Here is a 21,524-nt window from a genome sequence, read left to right as displayed (position 1 = left end):
AATATAAGAAAACATAAAAGAGCTCTGGCATTTTTCAGTTACCCCAGAGTACTTATTCCATGTAAGTACAACAAGAAAGGCTAACTTCAGGAATAATTAATTAAATTAATCTAGCAAGAGGCTGAGATTAACCCAACACTTTCTGTTTGGAAATATATACATAGACTGTGATAGATCTGCCTGGGTTTTCCTGATTTTCTGGTCTGATTTCCTCTTGATTCTTATTTATTTGTAAACAGGAAAACACGACATGTGAATATCCTGCTTTTCATGGGTTATTCAACAAAACCCCAGTTGGCTATTGTTACACAATGGTGTGAAGGGTCCAGTTTGTATCATCATCTACACATCATTGAGACTAAATTTGAAATGATCAAGCTAATTGATATTGCACGACAGACTGCACAAGGCATGGAGTAAGTATTGAATTACTTATCTGCAAATGAGCACTGGGGCAAGTTTACTTATCCCCTTCACACTCTGGTTGGCATTGGCAAATAAGGCCAGCTCTCTGCTCACTTTGCTGAGCCCATGGTCCTGTCTCAATCATCAAAGCATTTGGTGGAAGTATCAGAGCTCTCTGAATAACAGGTTTCAACATCTGAAGAGAACATCCCTATTTTGTTCTAAGGATTGTAAATAATCCTTACTCCCATAGAGGGCCATTGAGTTAGAATTTACCAAACTAGCCAAATATTGTGTGTCAAAATCAGAACACTACTGTAAGACCAGAGAAATCGCACTTCAGCTGAAAAAACCCTATGATGATTGCAGTTCATTGTGCCATTTTTCTACTCAGTACTCCATCACATTTTCAGTCAAGAGGATGGAGGTGTTTCCAGCCTTAGCCTTCTGTTAGCCTGTGCATCTCCCCAGGCTCCATCTGTAGGTAGGGGAGATGCAGAAACTGTTCTGTGAACACGATTCAAAGCAGAGACACAAATTGGGGCTTTTCCAGCAGTTTTGACTAAACAAAGAGCCATGGGAGACTAATTCAGGCTGTATCTGGTGTGGGGCAAGTGCTTTCCTCTGTGTTCCCTGCCATCTGTTTATCCAGGCTGCAATCAGAGAATCTTTTTTCCACTCCTCTACTAAAAAGCAGTCAGTGTACCTGAGTACGCACTGAGACTGGGCAGCACATTTAGCTCCTGCAATTCAGAAAAACCTTATCTAAAGCTGTGACTAGCTCACAAAGTCTTGACAGTCCCCATTAAGGCTGGGAAGCAGAAATTTCAGCATGGAATTGCATGACAGAAATCCGTGAAATTCTTGTTACTGTGAATATTGGGTTAGAATTGAAAAGCAGAAGTTGGAGCATAATTGTTATTCATCAGTAGCATGAGATTTGAGCTGGAAGTCAAAGCTTAATTTTATTTTTTCCTGTGAATGTTGCAGAAACTGTCATGGGTTTCTCTGCCTGCGTGAATGTGCAGTTTGAATGTCAACAGAATTTATGTTTCAGTAGTACAGTGAATTTTGAATCATTGATTGGTGAAGTATTATCTAACCCACCTAATCTATGATATTCCTTTTCAGTTATTTGCATGCCAAGTCAATCATCCACAGAGACCTCAAGAGTAATAGTATCCTTTCCCGGAGATGTAATTTTGGAAAGTGAAAGCATTCCTGGTTTTTGTTTTGAGCTTTTTTCCTGCCAGAAATTTACTTACTGGTGTGAAAAGCTGTTCATGTGTGAATATTTGCCAAATAGAAGTTTCACGAAGAAGGTGAATTAAAAGTGAAAAAAGTGAATTATTTTTCACTAATAACAAAAATAGGAGATGCTTACTGTATCTTTTGATTTGATTGCAATAATGTAAGGAGTTTTAGTTGGTATCAGAAAGATTTTTTTGCATCCTTTGATTTCTTCATGTAATGAAAGATTATATGAGTTGGCTCATAGAACATTTTCAGCTTTTCTCATACTTGGCACTTCATGAAAGCCACCTGGCCATGGTCTGTTCAGCACTGGCCCCGTCATTGCTTACATAACCCTTACATACCGTAATCCACCATGCTGGCTGCTTAAAACCTGCGTGATGTGGAAACTTTCTTCAGTGATGCTGAATGGTTAAAACTGCCAAGTTCATGTTGCAAATTTGTAGCTGTTCATTGTTCTTTTAGGACAGGGCCAGCACTGCTTGTCTGTTTTTCCTTAACATTCCCCCCTTAGATATTTTTCTTCATGAAGACCTCACAGTAAAAATAGGTGATTTTGGTCTAGCTACAGTGAAATCACGATGGAGTGGATCCCAACAGTTTGAACAGTTGTCTGGTTCCATTCTATGGATGGTAAGCAAGGGGAAAGTTGTGAGCTTGTTTCAACAAATTTATTTACCTCTGGCCAAATTTCCTGCTCCTATCCCTCTGGCACACTGACATATAAAAAGCTGGATAAAGCTGGAAAAGACAAACAGTAGTCAGCAGAACTTCTTTAGTGTCTCCATCTTTTATTTTGAGGTTTATACTGAAATGAAAATAGTGGCTAAGGAAAATGAGTAACATTAATCTAGGGTTGAGGAGGTGGTGAGAAAAGCCTTGCAAAAGATCCTGCAAAAGAGTAGAGGAACTAGCTCAGCAAAAAGTATGATGCTCTTAAGTATTAAGGATTCATGAAGAGTTGCTTCATACTACAATCTCCTGTGCAGCTCCACTTCCTCTTTTCCTCCCTGGAAAAACTTAAAGTTCTGTTAGCTGGCATTATTTTCACTATCCTTAGAATTCTAGTTTCCAACTATGTTCTCAGCCTGGTCTAGGTCATTTTGCTCTGTCATAGAGGAGTAAAAAGGATCACCAAGCTTAATTGAAGCAATGAATTTTGATATTCGTGTCAGGATCCACTCTATGTTAGGACCCAGTAACACCTGAAGGCAAGAGTGGGCCTTTTGCACCTGTACCCTGGGCAAGTCCATCTTTTGTTCCTGGTAGGTAGGTGAGGTGCAGCACAAGGGAGAGAAAACTAATTCTTGCCTTTTCTGATACAGGCACCAGAAGTTATTAGGATGCAAGATAAAAACCCATATAGTTTTCAGTCGGATGTGTATGCATTTGGGATTGTTCTCTATGAATTGATGACTGGACAGTTGCCATACTCCAACATCAACAACAGGGACCAGGTAAGGGAAGGCTCTGAATTCAGTCAAGTGTGGTCTGAAACAGAGATTGATAGAGCTTTGCATGGTGAACTTTGATGTTCTGTGTATTTGATGTTACTGATTCTCATGCTGTGAGAGGACATTTCTGCATTTTCTAGATCTGCCTCAGCCACATAGCAACAATTTACTTAATTCTCTTGAGATATTTTTTGTGTTCTTTTTATTTTAAGTATGGATTTTCAGCTTCTGGACTGGTTGCCAGGATACTTATTAGGGAGAGAGCAGATTACTTAATAGTAATCTAGTTTAGGATAGTTCTGCAGAGGCAAAATGATCCCCCATATGTGTGTTCAGTTATTCTTCTCATTCCCCTCACCCCTCCACTTGAATAATAAATAGTGCATCTACAGGACTGACAAAACAGAAGAGCAGTCACCTCACTGAGTGTTTTATATTAGTTTCAACTTTGAGAGAGCATGCACCATCTAACTGAATTGCAGGATGTCAGCACTTCTCAAATCCTGCTTGTTGGACAATATAACTTCCCAGAGTATGAGGATCCTGTAAGGAGATTACTTAATTGTGAAGGAATAATCCTCAAGTCCTAATGATCCCACACTCCGTAATACATCTCCATAGGATAGGCACATTTGGGAAGTCACACTTGATTCATTATTTCTGTGTAACCTGTAAACAGCATCTGTGCATCAAGATCTTTGGTGCAATCTATTCTGTGTCTGAGCAGTGATGTATTTGTTGCTTCTGTGTCCTCATCCCTTGTTTTTTCACTGTCAGTACTTGAGAATTGAAACCATAGCAACGTTCATCTGTGAATGCCATTTTATAAGGCTGCTTCCCTATCTGCCAGAACACTTCATCCCAGTTCATCAAATTTGGAGTGACTCCTTTTTAGTTTTTTTTTCTTTTTTATAATTTTGGTTTTGACTTTTGGAAGAAGCCTGGATTCCTGGCCAGATGGATCCAGCCTTCTAAAAGCAGTATTTGGCCTTGTTTAGCTTTTACCTTTTGAGATCTGAAAGATGAACCCAGTGATGTGGGTGCTTACAATGAAGTGCTGAAACAAATCTTGAAATGCAAGTGAAGCCAACATATGGATTCTAATGTCTTGAGTTCTGTCACTCCTTGTCTATGACATGAAAAATTGTAAATATTCCTCACTCTCTGGTGCATCTATATCAGCTACTATAACACAATCGAGATTTTTAGTGAGCAAAGTGTCATTCTTATTATGCCTCAGAGTGTTTTTCTCACTTCAACAGATTTTTCTAGATTGTTCTTGTAGTGATACTCTCTTTTTTCTAGCCTAAAATAAAAGATTAGCCCCTATATTATTTGTAAAGAAACTATTAGAAACATAAAGAGTAATGAATTTTGAATAATTTCAACTTGTGTCATTATTTAGAAAATACCAACAGCTGGATAATGTAAGTCTGATTGCAGCAGAAGTAAGGGATGCAGGACACAAACCTCTACTATAAAATCCTGCTCAGCACATGGCGATTTCTACAGGAACCATATGGAAGTTTTCTGTTCCTCCTTGATGCCAACACAGATGTGACTAAAGCAGAGATAGAAAAGGACTAGGATTGTGTTAGTATAAATAACATGTATAGTGTGCTTGAGAAGTGAGGGTTTTCTGTTGTGTTTTTTTTTTTCCCAATGTCAAGATATGAAATAGTCACACTTCATTAGAGAAAAGGTGTGATAGACCTGCTGGGTTGTCTGAGTTCTCAGAAAAGGCAGTGATTACTGCTGCAGCATGAATGGATCTTTGATTAGCTAGTTTGGAAGTGTTTTTTAGTCTTAGTGCTACTGCAGTACTCAAACCACATTGCAAATGACCTTGGCTTGACATGATGATGTTTGATGTTTTTTTATATATACAAGAGATGATTAGCCATGTTTATGCTTTGTTTTCCTGTTTCCTATCAGTTTACTTGGTTTTATGCAAAAGTTTTATCCTTAGGGGAAACGTAAGCCTCTCACGTTGAAAGAATTACTGTAAAAATACCAAGCCTGTCTGTCTCCTCTTCTACAGAGAAGAGGGAGTTTCTCTCTTTCTTTTGAGATTTTTTTTTTCTTTTTGAGAGTGGGGGAGATGGTCAGATATCAAGAATAAGCTTGTGTTGGAAAAGTATGTGATGGAATCAATTCTCAGAAGGTAAAGGGTTTTAATATCCAAAGTCCATGTGTTTCTTAAAATACCTTTCAATGTGAAGTTGTTGTTGATTTGTAATATAAAACAGAATATTTCTTTTTACAGAATATTTATTTTTAGACATTCTGTTCCTGCCACAGAGTTGCTTGTTCTTGTTTTTGTCAGTTTTTGACACTGAAGAACTGTTCCTTAGATGGTTATTGCTATAAATGGTAACCATTTACTAGTGTTCAAGTTCCACAGAAATCTCTCTGAGGAGGAGGAAAGATCTAATTTTTTCTCTGTGCTGAATAGGTTAGCAAGCATTACTCTAAGAAATTTGTCAATTTCAATACCAGATAATGTTTCCTGGGAACAGAAAGCTTGTTGCTGCAACCAAAATAGTCTAGCAAAATGTTCACCTTTTGTTACTGTTTATTTTATCAATTCACCTTCTTCCTCTTTCATCTTTTTTCCCCTTAAATAAAGATAATTTTCATGGTGGGACGAGGATACCTATCTCCAGACCTCAGCAAAGTACGGAGCAACTGTCCGAAAGCTATGAAGAGACTAATGGCAGAATGCTTAAAAAAGAAAAGAGATGAGAGACCCCTTTTTCCACAGGTGAAATATGCTCTTCTTTAGCTCTCAATAGACTTTACAATTCAAAGTTGTGAACTCATTGGCCAGTTCCAAATTTTTTTGATTAGTGCTGTGGCAGGGTTTCATAAGAGACCTGGTTCAGTACCTGGTTAGTTCTGTTTAATTAGAAATGGCTCACTTTAATTTCAAAACGCAGGTATTAAAATGACCTGTGTATTTGGAAAAGTATTTACATGTTGGAGAAAGTTTCAGCTGGGAGATAATGAAAGTAATAGTCACAGTTAGACACACAAATTAGTATATGTGCTCAGAAATGTTTACACTGCCCTCCTTGCTCTCCCCCAAGCTTCATGAAGGGAAGCAGATAGTTTTGGCACAGAGCTTGATTTTTATCGTGCCTGCTGAGGAAGGTTTGGGTTCAAAAAGCTTGAGGGGAAGGAGGGCAAAAATCTGATTTTTTTTTTCCTGTTTTGAATGTAATCAAATCGTTTTCAAAAGATAAGGAGCTCCCCCTGCTGACTTTTTGGTAAATGTTATTAAGCAAAATGCTGGCACAGCTGGGTTTGTTTGCAGCAATGGCAGGTACAGGTACTAGGGCATAGACAAGGAGTCCAATAAAAAGCAAGTGTTTCACTGTGCTTAGAGGCAAGCAGTGTGCCTTTAAAAAGGGGGAAATTCCCCAGCTGTCCTTTTCAGCTTCCTGAGGATATAAACAGTGCAGTAAGCTATATTTTAAAAATCTTTTTTTTTTTAAATGGGTGTTTAAATATTCTTCTGTAGTTAATTGATATTGTGCCTTTGGTTTTAAGAGAGAGTCACAACTTTGGAACAACAGGTTTGATCACGTATTTTCTATGTTTCAGATTCTTGCCTCCATTGAGCTTCTGGCCCGGTCATTGCCAAAAATTCACCGCAGTGCATCTGAGCCCTCATTGAACCGGGCTGGCTTCCAGACAGAGGATTTTAGTCTATATGCTTGTGCTTCTCCAAAAACACCCATCCAAGCAGGGGGATACGGTGGGTTTCCAGTGCACTGAACCAAAATGTGAAAGCATGTGCCTGTGTGTCTGTGTGCTGGTGTGTCCTGTGAGTGCAGGGTGTTTGTTCTCAGTTCCTACCAGCTCCAATCGTAGGGTTTACTGAGGGAACAAAGACTCACTTCCTAACACTGGGCATTGAGTGTTCCCAGCACAGAGTCTGTGTTGGTGATTAGTGCCCTGGGAACAGCTGGCACAAGAAGAACTGCAATGTCATGTAAGAGACATGGGAAAAGTCACTTCAAAATGAGCAAAAATCTTCTTAAGGTCATCAGGTGTCATTTTTGATTGGAATTAGTTTCTCAGGAGTGTATTTGATTTGAATCTACTCAAGTTGTGGTGGTCTGTTGTTTTAGGGGTTTTGGGTTTTTTTACTTCATTTGAGGTCATTATATTTGAACAAAAAGCTTTAGATTCTTCATTTAGTTAGGCTATTCATGTGGGAAACACTTGGAAAGATAAACTTAGCTTCAAGGTTGAGCATAGTCAAAACTTTATTTTGGACAAGGAAGTGAGCAGATACAACACAGAATCCAGAGAAAGCCCTGAATAACATGTGACTCTTGAAAGTAGAATTTTAAATTAGTACTGTTTAGGGAACATTTCTCCTACAGAAGAGTGATGAATGTGGTTTTGTATGTTACAATTTTTTCTAAATATTCTGTCCTGATATCGTATCACCATCTGCAAATGTTCTGTTACAATGCAACACAGAAGGAATTCTGAATCCACTTTTGCCAAGCTACAAGGCTATTACTGGTAATGGTGCCTGTATCCTTCAATTAGTAGGGATTTCAAAATTTATAAAAACATTTTAAATCTCAAGCATGACCAAGTGCTTTAAGAGGAAAAGTGCTGCTAACACCCGTAATAGGAAAATAAGATTTGAAAAAGCAGCTTTGTTCATGGAAATCAGTGTTATACTACAATCTTTGTTAAGATGAAAGGTGTTGATTATTTTAATATTGTTAAGAATACACTGAACATGCTTGTCTTCAGTGACAAATCGATTATTTCACTTCCATGGAAAAGCTGCTAGTTTGACTAGGTAGAAGTGAATCAGTTGGACTAGATATCTAACTGAGAAAGTTAGACACCTTACCAAGATCCTGCCAGCTCACGTTAGAGACTATTTTTCTCTAGAGCGTTGCTCGGGAGCAAGGGCATCAGAGTAGTGGTTCAGGTTATATCAATCTTTAATGTCAGATATGAAAATAAGATATAGAAACAGTATTATTGCATGTTTTGAGATGAGTTATGTGGTTTTACGTGGTTTAAACTGTTAAACTGTTAATTTTCACAGATTATTCTGCATTGTAAACAAGCTATTTCTGCTCTTATTAGGACTTCAAGGGCCAGGAGTGTTCTAGTAGCTTCTGATTTACATACTCATGGAGAAGTTTGCCTGTTGCTAGGAACACATTTTTGAAATAGATCGGGAATTCTGAAATGTTTTGGTGTACTGCTGTCTGGCAACTAAGCCTTTTAAAATGGGAAGCACATTTAGAGAGCTTGAAGAGATATAGGCAATTTTTACATTTTCTGGATGGATTATAATGGTCTTCTTGGCTTCTGCTGTTGGAATAGTTTGGGAACTAACTTTTCTCCTTTTTTTAGTCAAGAAAATTTAGCTGTTGAAATCTCTCTCTATGGAAATAGTTACAGAGGACAAAAGTTATTATGGTTTTAGAAAATCTGTTTCCCATCTTCCTGCTAGCTTCACCTCATTTTGGCAGGCTTATCTTAAAATGAAAACAAGACTGAAGTATTGTTTTCCTCTCATTTTTTATTTTATGTATCTGTTCTAGCAGTGATGAGGAAAGTTTCCAGAGCTGTGGGGTGTGGTATTCAGTACAGAGCAAGAGGATGCTACTGGGTCTCCTGCAGAATCTAGAAATGGGGCATCCCACACAGAAAGTCTTACCCACACAGCGAGTTGCAGAGAGTGCAGAACCATCACCATTGCCCTGCCCAGGCTTATTCTTGTTCAGATCTGACAGATCAGTTCAAGCCACTACTCTTTAGCGTAGTGTTATCCTTCTTGTTGTTAAGGTTGTTCATCTGTGCTATCAGAGCTACAATTATGGGGGGGAAATGCTGCCATCCTTAGACACATTTGGCCCCATTTCCTGCTGTATGGTCAGTGCCTTCTTCCTGTGTCACCCGTTCTTACTGAGCATTTTGGGTTCCATGGCCATAATGTGATTTTAGTTTCTCGCTAAACATTTTATGAAGCCTAAAAGGAGGCTGTTTTGTGGATCATTAACTTTATCTGACAAAGAGGCATTTAGAGGTCTCACTTCTCTAAGTTCTAATTGCTGCTTCAATGAGATTTGGGAGTACCTGTGGGATGAAGGTGCCTTACTACACCTGTGGATTTGGTCAGAGTCCTCAAAGGTGTAACTCAGCTGTATTGCTTAGATACAGATACCTGTTGGTTCAGAAAACATGCCTGTAGGATCCTAGGTTTTTCTGGAGGAATAATTTATACTAGGTGAGATTCCTTTTTATTTTACTTCCCTACATAAAGTACAGAAGCAAAATCTGTCTTGGTACCTTCAACATGTTACAAATTTTTACTTACCCAGTGGATAGTATTCATACAAAAGATCAGCACAAGATCCAGCAGAAAACTGCCTCTTTTTTTTTCTGTATCTGTGAATATAAACCAGGCAAGGTGTTGGAATCTGGTGTTTCCCTACAATAAATCAGTCAGTCTCTAGTTCAGTAGGTAAGGCTGGCACAGCCTGGAAGGGAACCATTCTCCTTATGATTCTTCTGAGAAACATGGCATCTACCCCTGGATAAGGAGTGCACTTAAGATGATGTGTGTATACCTTACTAACCAACCCCATTAATTCAGGTAGCTTACAAATTTGTGAGAGTACGGAATGGTAGCTGCATCTTAAATCCTTCCAGGAACTGGGGGTAGCAGGTTCACTCAGAACATGCCCTTGTAATACATTGTTTGGAGGCAACATGAAAGATCTTGATCATCTTTTTAGTACAGATTTTTTGAAAGTGTGCATTTAAACTAGTTTCCACTTGCTCTGCATGAGACAAGCATGAAGAGGCTGTAGTAGCTGACTTGAAAGGGGTTTGTAAGAAGTGGATATTTTCAGATGCTCTCCATTCTTTGGAAAGAAATTGCTTTGCTACCACTCAAAGCAAATATCTACAGTTCTGCTTGATAAAAAGCACCTCAGATGTCTTACTCACAATGAATATAAACATCTGGGGTTTTCTCTTGTAGCAAGTTGCTAAGCATGTGGTTTCCTAGCTTGGTGTGGATAGCTATAGCCATGTCCATACCTCACCTAGGGAAAGCTGTTACTGGCAACTTCATTTTACACATATTCAGCCAACATAATCCCCTTATTAGATGACCATGTTACCTATTTTTGGTCTCCTATTGATTTGAGATCGGATTAACAGTGGAATTTTGAAAGGGGAGATTTAGCATTAGCTTGTCAAAGAAAATATGGTTGCTAAGATTTGTTTAAATTGCAGGAAAGTGAAAATTACCTTTCTCAAGCTACCATTCTATCTCAAATAATTCTTTACTTCTGGTCCTGTTTTTCCATTGCTCTTTCCCAATTTAAGGTTCTTTTTTTTTTTTTCTGAAATTCCTATATGACCATTAAAATCTGAATTATTACCAGAAATAGGCAGAAGGACAAGATGAGAAATGAGGGAGCAATCTCTTTCTTATAAATTTATCTTTAATCACCAGTTTAGAAAGGAAGACTGAAAAATAAATTAAATAGAACATGTTTTGAAAGTGTAGCTAAGCATAAATGTCACTTAAAAATTGACCTCACAGGCAATACTTGGTCATTTTTTTGTCCTCTTAAAAGAAAACATGTACAAAACTTGAGGTGTTTCTAGAAGATACTATGAAGAGAGTTAGAAGTTAGTGAAATGTAGCAGAAAAAAGCAAGAAAAAATTATCCAGTATTTAGAGCAGGAATTTGATATGGTGCTAGAACTAGTAAAATAGGCAATTAGATCCATCATGAAGCCTTTATTCTATTGTTTTTATAACTTAAACCTGCCACCACAATCTGTAAAGACACAGAGCTTGAGGCCTGTCACAACTCCCTGTGCCACTCTTACTTTGGACTTCATGTGTACTCCCTTCTCATTTCCTATGAGACATATAGCCCTCTCCCTGCTTTCTTCAAGTTCCCTTAGAACTGGGTCAGCTGTTCCTCATGGGCCTTTTAAATGCCTTTTCTTCCCCCTCCTAGTGCAGACAGCTGACTACTCTTCTTGGTTCCACTCTTTGCAGAGCAAGGCATTCCACAGAATTAACACTCTAAGCCTAAAATTTTGTTTGCAGGGATGTTTCTGTTTTGTTTCCAGTATTTAGAATAAGAATCTTGAGAAAAAACAAAGACAACAATACAATCACTCTTGAAAAGATGGAAGGACACCAGATAGGGAGCAGTTGTTTGCATGTAATGGTATTCAAAACCCTTCTGTTGAACAGAACAAAGGCTCTCTTGTGCCTGGTTATCACTCCTTCCGTTTTAGGGAAGCTCAGAGAAGGGCTGTCAAGAAAGTGGCATAAATTAACCCTAAATGCTTATGAAACCCAACATAGACAAGTTAGGTTTCTTTTCTCTTTCTCCTGAGTCCTTTTGATTATGACCCCTCACTAAAAATCCTATAGAATACAATTTCTTTGTGGGTGGCAGGGAATTTTTTTTTTTTTTTTTTTTTTGCTCAAGTATAGGATTAAGAGGATTAATATCTTAGACTCAGCTTCTATTCAGTCTTCTGTGAAACTCCTGAAAGACTTCAGGCAGCAATTTTACTCTGTGCCATAGTTGCATCCCCTCAGAAGTGGGACTACGAGTCTGTCTCACGGCATAGTGACACTAAATAAATTATATAGGATTTCAGGACATCATCACATGTGAAAGCACTGCATATAATTATTCTTTATTCAGTAATTCTGAAGGAAGTGTGGAGTTGCTTTATTTGTTATGCTCCCTGCAAGTGAGACCTGATTTCTAGTCTGGGGTTGAGTAGACAATCTCTCCATTCTTATATTTCTGTCAGTGGGTTGCTGTGCTGATCTCTAAACCAAATCCTAGCACTCTGTAACACTTTTTTTTCTATTCAGGCACTTTACTGTATATAGTCTTTAAAGGGTAATGGATGTCTCATATAATTCTTTGTTATTAAATCAGTTTTACAACAGAACAGAACTGGTTTGCAGTTGGATGCATTTATTGAAACTGGTGTTTCTCAGGAGGACATATGTGCAATAAGGAATTTAAAGTCAAATTAAACTGACACATTTAATTTTCAAATGCATGATGAATTAGACTTTGCTTGAACTTTCACCTTCTTGGGAAGAATGGGTACGGCTTGCTTTCAAGAAATCCTTTGTTGGTTAAATATGCTGGGTCTGTATTCAATATTCTCTCACTGTTGTGCTTTAATTTTAACCGTTTGCATTTTTTAACATCTTTTATATTTAGCCTGATGTTCAACTAGTCTCGTAACTGAAATCACCTTTTTAAACCATGACTTAAACCAAGCTCTTGTCCTCCCTCTACAGGAGAATTTGCAGCGTTCAAGTAGCCACAGCACCATGGCAGCACCCACTCTGTTATTTAAGTCTTGTGTTCCTACAGTTTCTTAACATCAAAACTCCATTCTGCTCCGCAGAACCTAAAGTCATTTAGAAAAGATATCCATAAGCTTAAAAGTGGAGCAGAATGGAACCACCAGTCCAACACAATGGGAAAAAGTACCTTTTTGGGAACCAGAGTCCTCTGCTGCCAGTGTTTCTCCTTCAATACAAACCACCACGTGCATTCGGAGACCTGCAGTGGCTGCCTGTGCCGTTGACATCATTCCCGGGAGAGAGGAGAGGGCGCTCTGGTGTGACTGTGGTGCTCGGGCGTGAGGGGACGGAGCTGCTGCTGCTGCCACTTAGGAGACTTGCTTTGGATGGTCTGCCGGCCGCCTTTCTCCCTCTAAGAGCTAACCATCAGAGGCTGAACGTCTGATGAGTGCTAATTTCAAAGAATCATTTTCCATTCTGATCCTTTTTTTTTCCCTGGTGTACTTACTGATTTATGGACAACGCAGTATCCCCTTTTCATGTATTAGAGTGTCAAACACCTCAATCTGTCTATATTACTGGTGTTCATTCCTTTAAAATTAAAAGTGTGGGGCAGTGGGAGCTGGAGATGTTATTCTGAAGGCAGAGAGGTTCATCTGAAGGAAAAGGGGATGCTGCCACACCTTTTCAGATTTACTTTACCACTTCTTAAAAAGAACAAACAACCACCACCATCCTTAACCTCTTTCCTTTTCCAGTATTTTCTTGGTGTGTGCATATACAATATCTTATTGAAGGATTAGATAAATCCTTCTTTTGTTGGTCCAGCAACAAACTGAAGTTTAAAAAAAATGTAGCGAGATTGTCCTCTCTCTCTTTTTTTTTTTTTTAATCATATGATACAATGTATTTATCAAAGATGCTATTGCAGCATCTAAAGTCTGTAGAAATCCTGATACAGACTGTGAATGGTGTATGTACCTACTTTAAAAGTTCTATTTTAAACGAGGGTGCAGGTTAATGCCAGGTACCTTACCAATATGTAATGTTTTCATAAATGAGGAAAAAAGTTCTCAGGTTGAATTGAATACAAATACAATCCCCCCTAGAATTAGACATTCCAAAAAATTATGTTTTGGTACTTTCAAGAGCTTTTTTTAAAGGATTTTTATCCTGTTAACTGAACGTCCTCTGATAAGTGTGTGTGTAAATGTGGAGCACCTTATCCTAATGACAAGTTGTTAGATCAAAACAAAACGGTACTTGCTGGATCCACACTGACTCCTCCTCTCATTGCTTTCCTCCCTGTCATCTCTTCCCTTCTGCTTGTCTTTCCCCTCTGTACACTTTGCAAACTAGGACAAGGGTGGCGGTATCTCCATTAGAGTGCTTTGTTTTCCTGTCCTCCAGTCCTGGTTTTCAAATGGTTAATAGCTTTTTGAAATTACCCAGTCAGGGAAAACAACAATACATAAAGTTCTGCACATCATTTACCTCTAGTAGAATATCTCGTGATGTGATCTGCTTGCAGAGCTCTCTGTATGTGGTATTACCCGTAAATTATTTGTACAGAGGCAAGGCAAACCACATTGGAAAGAAACTCAAGCTCAGACAGAATTTTCCAGAATTTGATTCATATCAGCCCTGTACCACTCCAGGTGAGGCAGGAAAACTGACCCCCCTCTAGCAGGAAGGTTCTTGCTGGGAGGAAGTGAGGAGTGTTTAACAAAATCACCACACATAAATGAAGGAGTTAAATGTGTGTGCATGTGGTGTCCATGCTAAACATGGATGTACCGAGTGAGGGTGCTGTCCTTCCCTCCCTAGGGAAAGTGGGGCTGTTCCTGTCTGGAGAAGGTTGCTCCCATTTGAAGGGAGAAAAGCACATGGGAAGTAGAAGGCATTTTTAATACCCTGGAATTTTGTGGTGTTGCTGGTAGTCTGTTACATTTGTCAGTAAATATTTACTGGGGCTATAGGGACCGGACTGATCTGAAGTGGGAATTAAAACTGAAATACTGTGTATTCATATTAATTCCACAAACATTAGCAAGATAGCAATAGTGAATGACTTAATAGTCACTACAAGAATGAAGTGATTCATGTTGGTACATGAATAGAATTGATTTTGTGTACGGGACGCATTTTAAAAACGAAGGGAAAAAAAAAAGCACAATTTTTTTTCTTGTCTGCTGTGGGTCTTCAGATGCTGTAAGATTTTTACCTTAATGAGGTTGGCAGGAATTTAAAAAAGTAGCAATAGCCACTTACCAGTGTGGAGAAGCTGATGCAGAGCAGTGGTAGCAGATGGTGCAGTTGGAATGCTTCCTGGTGATCATCTGAGGCCAGTACCTGAGAGCTGGAGGGAGCCTGGGGCCATGGTGGTAGTAGGCAGGTGAGAGCATTTACCAGATACAGTCTCCCAGGGGAAAAGGAGTCCCTGCTTCTCTTTTCACCCCGTGCTTGTCTCCTGCCCCTTTGTGGGCTGTGGTCCTGTTTTTACATGCCAGGGATACTGAGGTCAAGGTTCTCTCAAAAGAAGCTGTTAACAGAGCAAGTATGGACAGGTGGTTCAACAAACACATTTGTGTCACAGAGCTTGTTAAAAGTTCTCATTTCCTTCCACAAAGTCATGCTGGCAGAAAATTCTCTGTTAGGAACTTCATTCTGTCTGTGCTTAAAATGAACTTACTTTGGTGAAGATTCATTACCCATTAGTCTACAATATGCTTCTTGAGCCCATAGGAAAAGCACAAGGAAAATTGCTATCCTTGTCCATGCAAAGCACTTTATAAGTAATACATGATCTCTGGGGTTTTTTTTTTATTTGGGTTTGTTTCTTTGTAATGTTTTTTTTTGTTTGTTTGTTTGTGGGTTTTTGTTTGTTTTGGGGTTTTTTTTGTTGTTTCTGGTTTTGTTATATTGTTTTTTTCCCTGAGGAATGTGCAAGTTGTTTGGCTGCTGTTTACAGAAATCCTTTCAGGATGCATTTCTACTGGTTTTCTTGTTTGTTTCCCTCCAGATAGGTGTAGTAATGTGTGTTTGTCTGTAAGAGTTCCCAGGTAATGCTCATGCAAAACTTTGAAAGAAATGTAGTTTGTAAATAATTGGGATTATTTTGGTTTTATCTTTTCCTTCAGGAGTTTTTCCGGATGTCTTGCATGCCATCAGAGCCAATCTTAAAGATGCCCTGTAGCTATTTAGTGAATGGAGAAACAAGAATAGATGAGAAATGAGTGCTCTCTGTAGCAGTGGGATGAAGGAAGTAAACTGAAATGACTAATACATTCATGCCTGTTACCCTAAATTCTTTAAGCTCCTTTGTGGTGTCCCAATCACAGGCACATACCGAAGTATGGAAATGTGAATACATTCTTCATGTGCATGTGTTGGGACAAACGCCTAGAGTGTCATACTGCTGCTTTTAGCTCTCTGGTATCTTGTATTTTGTTATCATTTGCAAAAGTACCAGTATCCAATCCCAGCTGTTTATGTCTTTATCAACCAGGCACAGACCTCCCCCCTGCCTTTTCCATACAGGTGACAGAGACCTGTTACACCTTCCTGCTCAGTATGTGATTGTTTCCTCTGGCATATTTGCCAGAACTGCAATATTGTGGTGGAGCTCAAACCAAATGGCAGGAATATAGAGGCCAGGTTACTTTGAAAGTAATTTCTGTGTTAGCTAGTTAAGTCCTACATGGCCCCAGATACAATTAGCCCAGTCATTTCTATTTTCTTTCTGAACTCATGCAGGTCATTAAATGAATCCACTTCTGCTTTTTATGCCTACCCAAAATCATCTTTCCTTGTACTTGAATGCTGTAGCAGCTAATGATGATGGAGAATGTTTGAGAACAAATACTGTCATTTTATCATGGTGTCTTAGCATCACTTGGATTAGTATGTGCACATTAGAGGCAGAACTTGGCCTTTGTGACAAAATGAATGAAATTCTTATTGTTGATAAATACCATGTCTTTCCATAAATGCCCAAACTGGGGGAAAGATACCCTGAAGATCACACATAAATAATTTTTCTTCTGTGTTTGCCTGGTGGTGTAAATGCATCCATCATTTTACAGAAGGCTGAGAGAAGCCAGATCCACAGACATGTCACAAACAAGTACGAACTGAAGCTTTGATATCTGGAGGGGCTAAATTGAGGGAAGAAGCATGTAGACATTTCACACTTTTGCAGCCTCTAGATTTCATTCCCTTCTTGACTGTGAGTGCAGCGTGTGTAGCACAAACTCTTCATAGTACTGTAGACAATGTGTCCTTTCTTGATAAAATGTATCGCCACTAGCACAGTGGGACAGGCAAAGCTTCTAGGTACAGTCAAGTTTAAAAAGTTAAAAAGCAGCTGCATGAGTGGACTCTTAGGGCATCACTCTGAAGGTGCTGAGTGTTCTGGTTTTCTGTGATGCATTTTATGTAGAAGTTTATAAAACAAGCTTTGTTTACTGCAGCATTGTTACTGTGCATTTGCACTTGGTGTTTGTTTTGGCATGCATTTGAAAGGCCTGTCTTCACTGCTTTATTACTTCATACTGATTTCATACCCACCATATGAAGTTTGGCCAGGGCAAGTACTGGCTTCTGCACCTGGGTTGAATAACCCTGGTTGTGTGTATAGACTGGGGGATGAGAGGCTGAAGAGCACAAAGGGACCTGGGGCTCCTGGTCGATGGCAAGTTGAACGTGAGCCAGCAGTGCCCTGGCAGCCAGGAGGGACATCCCTGTCCTGGGGGCATCTGGGCTGGGGTAGCCTCACCTGGAGTGCTGGGGACAGTTTTGGGTGCCACAGTGTAAGAAAGATTATTGCTATTAGACTATTAGTAATAAACTATTAGAGAGTGTCCAGAGGAGGGCCATGAGGATGGTGGAGGGGAAGCTGTATGAGGAGCAACTGAGGTCTCTTGGTGTGCTCCTCAGCCTGGAGAGACTGAGTGGAAGCCTCACTGTAGCTACAACTTCCTCGTGAGGAGAAGAGGAAGGGCAGGCACTGATCTCTTTTCTTTGGTGACCAATGATAGGACTCAAGGGAATGGCCTGAAGTTGCATCAGGGGATGCTTAGGCTGGGTATCAGAAAAAGGTTTTTCATCCGGGGGGTGGTCAGACATTGGAACAGGCTGCCCAGGGCAGTGGTCATAGCACCAAGCCTGACAGTTCAAGAAGCATTTGGACAATGCTCTCAGGCACATGGGGTGATTCTTGGGGTGTCCTGTGCAGGGCCAGGAGCTGGACTTTGATGACTCTTGTGGGTCCCTTCCAACTCAGCATATTCTATGATGCTGTGATTCTTACCTAATAAACTATCAGAAGAGCAGAGCCAGATTGTTAAAATGAAAAAGTTTGCATTTAAGTTTCAAGGATGCTAACACAGAAGCTGCTAAGTCAGTAACTATGAACCTGTGGAAGGACAAGGCTTTAAAAGCTACAGAATACAGATTACACCAAGAGGGAATTCAGATTCAAGCTAACTTCTCTCTTTTGTTTAGAAAGAGAGCTAGCAAGACCCTCTGTTCAAATGGTTTACATAGGGATCCCCCAAAACAGTTTTTGTAGTTTGCCAAATGATCATGTGCCTTTGCAATCTTAAAAAGTACAACAGAATGTAAAACAGGTGCTTTGTAACTAGAGCAGTGTCTTTGGTTTACATCTGCTGTAGTAGTTTTGTATATAGCTATCCCTGTAGGTAGGCAGTTTGGAGTTGGTCAACTCCTGTAAAGGAGCAAGGAGAGCAGAGAGCATTCCCCAAAATACCTGTTAGCATTTCAAAGATAAGGATTGAAGGATACCGAATTTAGTTACAGTAAACCCGCTGCTTGAAATCTGCTCTATCAACAGGTCATGAGGTTCATTTAACTTAGAAACACAAGTAAGGCCTCCTTCCCTTCCAAAGACACAGATCTTGTTAAAGAAAGCTCCAAAGAGGCCTGAGGTTACACTCCTACAGCATCTTGGAAGGAGATGGTAGATGGAGAATGAGAGCTAGATGAGGAGAAACTGGTGGCTAGCATTCATATAATCAAGGTTCACATATACCAGACCATACAATTAGTTCCTTGTCCCAAAAAATGAACTAAGTTTTGTTTCTGGAATGTCAGCAGGTTTCCTCACTGCTTCCCTGGGCCTCTTGCAGTTGCTTGCTGTTCAGTGATCACATCCTGTTATTGCACATGAACTCTGAGAGATGGTAGGTGTCTTGTCAGCTGAGGGACAGCCAGTAGGTGTGAATTTGACTTGTTCAAATTTCCAACTGGTTATGTAGACTTCTGGCAGTACCTACATATCCGTGTCATATTTAACCTACTTGTCCATAAAAGACAAAATAATAGGTTTGGATATTAATGCTTTTTCAGATCTTTTCCTTTTCTTCCTTGGGGCAGGACTTTTGGCATAATTGTAACTTACGAGGTTATGTCTAAATGCAAAGTTCATATGAGATATCAGACCAATTTTAATTTGGGTTTGTTCCAAAGTGTAAAAATGTTCTACTTATTTTCCAGTAACTATCTGGAATCTTTCTACCTACCCCAAATTCTGCACTAAAAGTACATGTGATGGTTATTTTGTCTTTCTTTTTATTTTCTTTTTTTTGTTTGTTTTTTTTTTTTTTTTTTTGGAGGGGAGGAGGTGCTTTTTAGGTTTTGAGGGGGGGGGGTTGGTTTTTTTTTGTTGTTGTTTTTATTTTGTTTTGGTTTTTTTGTTTAGGAACTTCTAAACTACCTAGTATTTGCTTCATAGCATCCAGCAGCAGTGTGTTCAGCCTCCTCAAGGGTGGCCTGTCCAGTCATTTTGTCTAGTTTGCCATGTTTGCAGCAGCTGTAGTTTAGAATAAGCCTTGTGTGACATTTACTTTTGAGCAAGTAAACTACAAAAGTAACGTTGTTTTCTTTTTTTGTTGTTTATTTGGGTTCGGAAGATGGTCAGGTTTTGTTTTGATAAGTGTCATTCTGTGTTGCATTTGTATACTCACCCTTGTTGAAGAGAAAATCCATCTGTGTGTTTGGGAGTTCAGTGGTATATTAGGAGAAGAAATGAAGCCCATCATGTGGGCATGGATGTTGGATCTAGGGGGAAAAATGGACCAAACTTGGGTGTTGGGTTATTTGGGGATGGTGGGGGGTTGTGAAGGCATAATTTAAATTAACTCTGTCTAAAATAAAGTGTAAGTGCAATAAATGTGCTTTTTCATTCAAAGCTGTGAACCTTTAGGAATAAAAAAAAATCACAAAAAAGTCAACCAAAAAAAAAAAAAAGGCACATCATTCTTTCATGAGCCTTGTGTCCTACCTGCCTCCCCTTCCTCCCCTTCTCCACACTTCTCAACTGACCGAAACCTGACAGTGGCCAACTTGCATGTGTTGGCAACCAAATTAACATTGCTAGTCTGATCTCAGTGTTGGGATTGAGGAAAGTCCTGCCTCCTACTTGTTTTCCACTCTTTAAATTTTCTTGGGCTCCAGTACTGCCCTGTGCCTCTAGAGCAGACTCTGCCATCCTGGGATGCATGAGCCAGCCCATCTGCTCTGTGACCATCCTGACTATAGGTGCAGAGCTCCTCCTGGCCCTCCATTCTTTGGGTGGAACCTTCATCCCCACTGCCTGTGGGTGTAGTGCAGGCTCACCTGGGCTGGACAGTGACTTTATTCTCGAGCAACTGCAAAAGGAATCGGCCATCAGCTGCCTGATGGCATCCAACACACACATGCAGGCTGGCCACTGTTGCCTTCTGTGACTCTGCTTGTTTTGCAGGAGCAGGTGTAGGTGTGTGTGTACCTGTTGTGCATTACTTGCACTGTCTCTCTTTCTTACTTGAGCACAGGCTGCTTTTCCTAGATTAGGAAAGGAGCACAGGTCTCCCGGGCTTCCCAGGAGAGCACCATGCATGGAGCAGTGACGGAAGGAGTAGCACTCGCTGGTTGGACCCTCTGGGAGAGTAAGAGAGGACTGGCTTGTTTAAAGTTTATAGATACCCAGATCTATATCCTTTAAACTTTATTATTTTTATATATAGTCAAGACAATGGCATTACCTCATAATAGAGAGGCTTGTTTATGAGAGGCAAAGTACATAGTAAGGAGAGGAAAGGGAAATTTATATACAGATTTGATTTCTTTTGTTTGTTCCTTAGTGCAATGAAATGTATGTCCCACCACTTTAAACTCTGTGCTAACACACTCCTTTCAGCTGTATTTTTTCTTTTTTTTTTGACCACCAGAGGTTTGCAAGGGGCTTATGACTGCAAAGTAGAAGGTCCAGTCTGGTTATTTAAAAAAAAAAAAAAAAAAACAAAAAAAAACAACCCATTGTGTTAGTAGATTTCCATAGCTGCTTTTTAAAATCTACAATGGAGTAATGGTTTCAAAACTTGTATTTATTTTTTAATTCATAACAAAATGTTTATTTTTGGTTTCCTGTTAGGTAGGTCATGGCAACTCCCCTTCATTCCTTCTCAAGTTTCCCCTGTAACTGCCAATACAACTTATTTTTCTTGTTTGTTCCTTCTCCCTTTACTTTTTTTGTCCCTTCATTTGTACTTTGGAGTTTTTCTCATGTAAATTTGTACAATGGGAAATATTGTCCAGTTTGGTTAGAGAGCATGGAGACTTAAAACATATTAAAATTTGATAGCTGAATTCAGATTGAAGAAAACTATTTCAGTGTAAAGTTATTTAAAGAACTCTGTATTATATGAAAGGTAAAAAGTTCTATGTACTTGATGTGAATATGAGAATACTGCTATAATAAAGATTGACTGCATGGAAAAGTCTGAAGGAGATTGTTCATTGTGTCATGCATGACTCCTCTCCACAAAGCTGGAAGGGTACAACTCGGGTGGTTAAGGGGAATGAAAATGTTACTTTAGGATATAACTCTGGAAGGGGAAAGAGAAGGAAAAAAATAGTATCAAGGGACTCCTGCAGTGTAACCCTTCTTTCTTCATCTTCCTTAAGCTGCATCACTGCCTTTTTGACTGCTGTGCTGAGCCCTAAGGCTTTTTACCTTTACTACTCTGAACTTTTATATACCCAAGGGG

At 39.4% G+C, this 21,524-nt stretch overlaps 1 protein-coding gene across 3 annotated transcripts in view; it reads left to right on the top strand.

Moving 5' to 3' along the window:
- BRAF (B-Raf proto-oncogene, serine/threonine kinase) overlaps positions 1 to 21,257 on the top strand; it is an 83,828-nt gene extending 62,571 nt beyond the window's left edge. For 2 of the 3 annotated variants that reach the window (XM_031507954.3, XM_021551949.4), the window contains 7 exons: positions 240 to 416; positions 1,537 to 1,583; positions 2,174 to 2,292; positions 2,985 to 3,116; positions 5,743 to 5,877; positions 6,720 to 6,873; positions 12,466 to 21,257. In XM_031507954.3, coding sequence (XP_031363814.1) covers positions 240 to 416; positions 1,537 to 1,583; positions 2,174 to 2,292; positions 2,985 to 3,116; positions 5,743 to 5,877; positions 6,720 to 6,873; positions 12,466 to 12,488 — 787 coding nt within the window. In that variant the 3' untranslated portion in view covers positions 12,489 to 21,257. Of the gene's footprint in view, positions 1 to 239; positions 417 to 1,536; positions 1,584 to 2,173; positions 2,293 to 2,984; positions 3,117 to 5,742; positions 5,878 to 6,719; positions 6,874 to 12,445 lie in introns of all 3 variants that reach the window. The other variant, XM_085568200.1, reaches the window with a different exon arrangement.
- Positions 21,258 to 21,524: the final 267 nt, after the last annotated feature.

This window comes from Lonchura striata, chromosome 1A, assembly GCF_050655825.1.
Source record: "Lonchura striata isolate lonStrDom1 chromosome 1A, ASM5065582v1, whole genome shotgun sequence".
Taxonomy (NCBI): domain Eukaryota; kingdom Metazoa; phylum Chordata; class Aves; order Passeriformes; family Estrildidae; genus Lonchura; species Lonchura striata.
The sequence above is the reverse complement of the archived record's forward strand: the minus strand, read 5'-3'. Positions and strand labels throughout refer to the sequence as shown.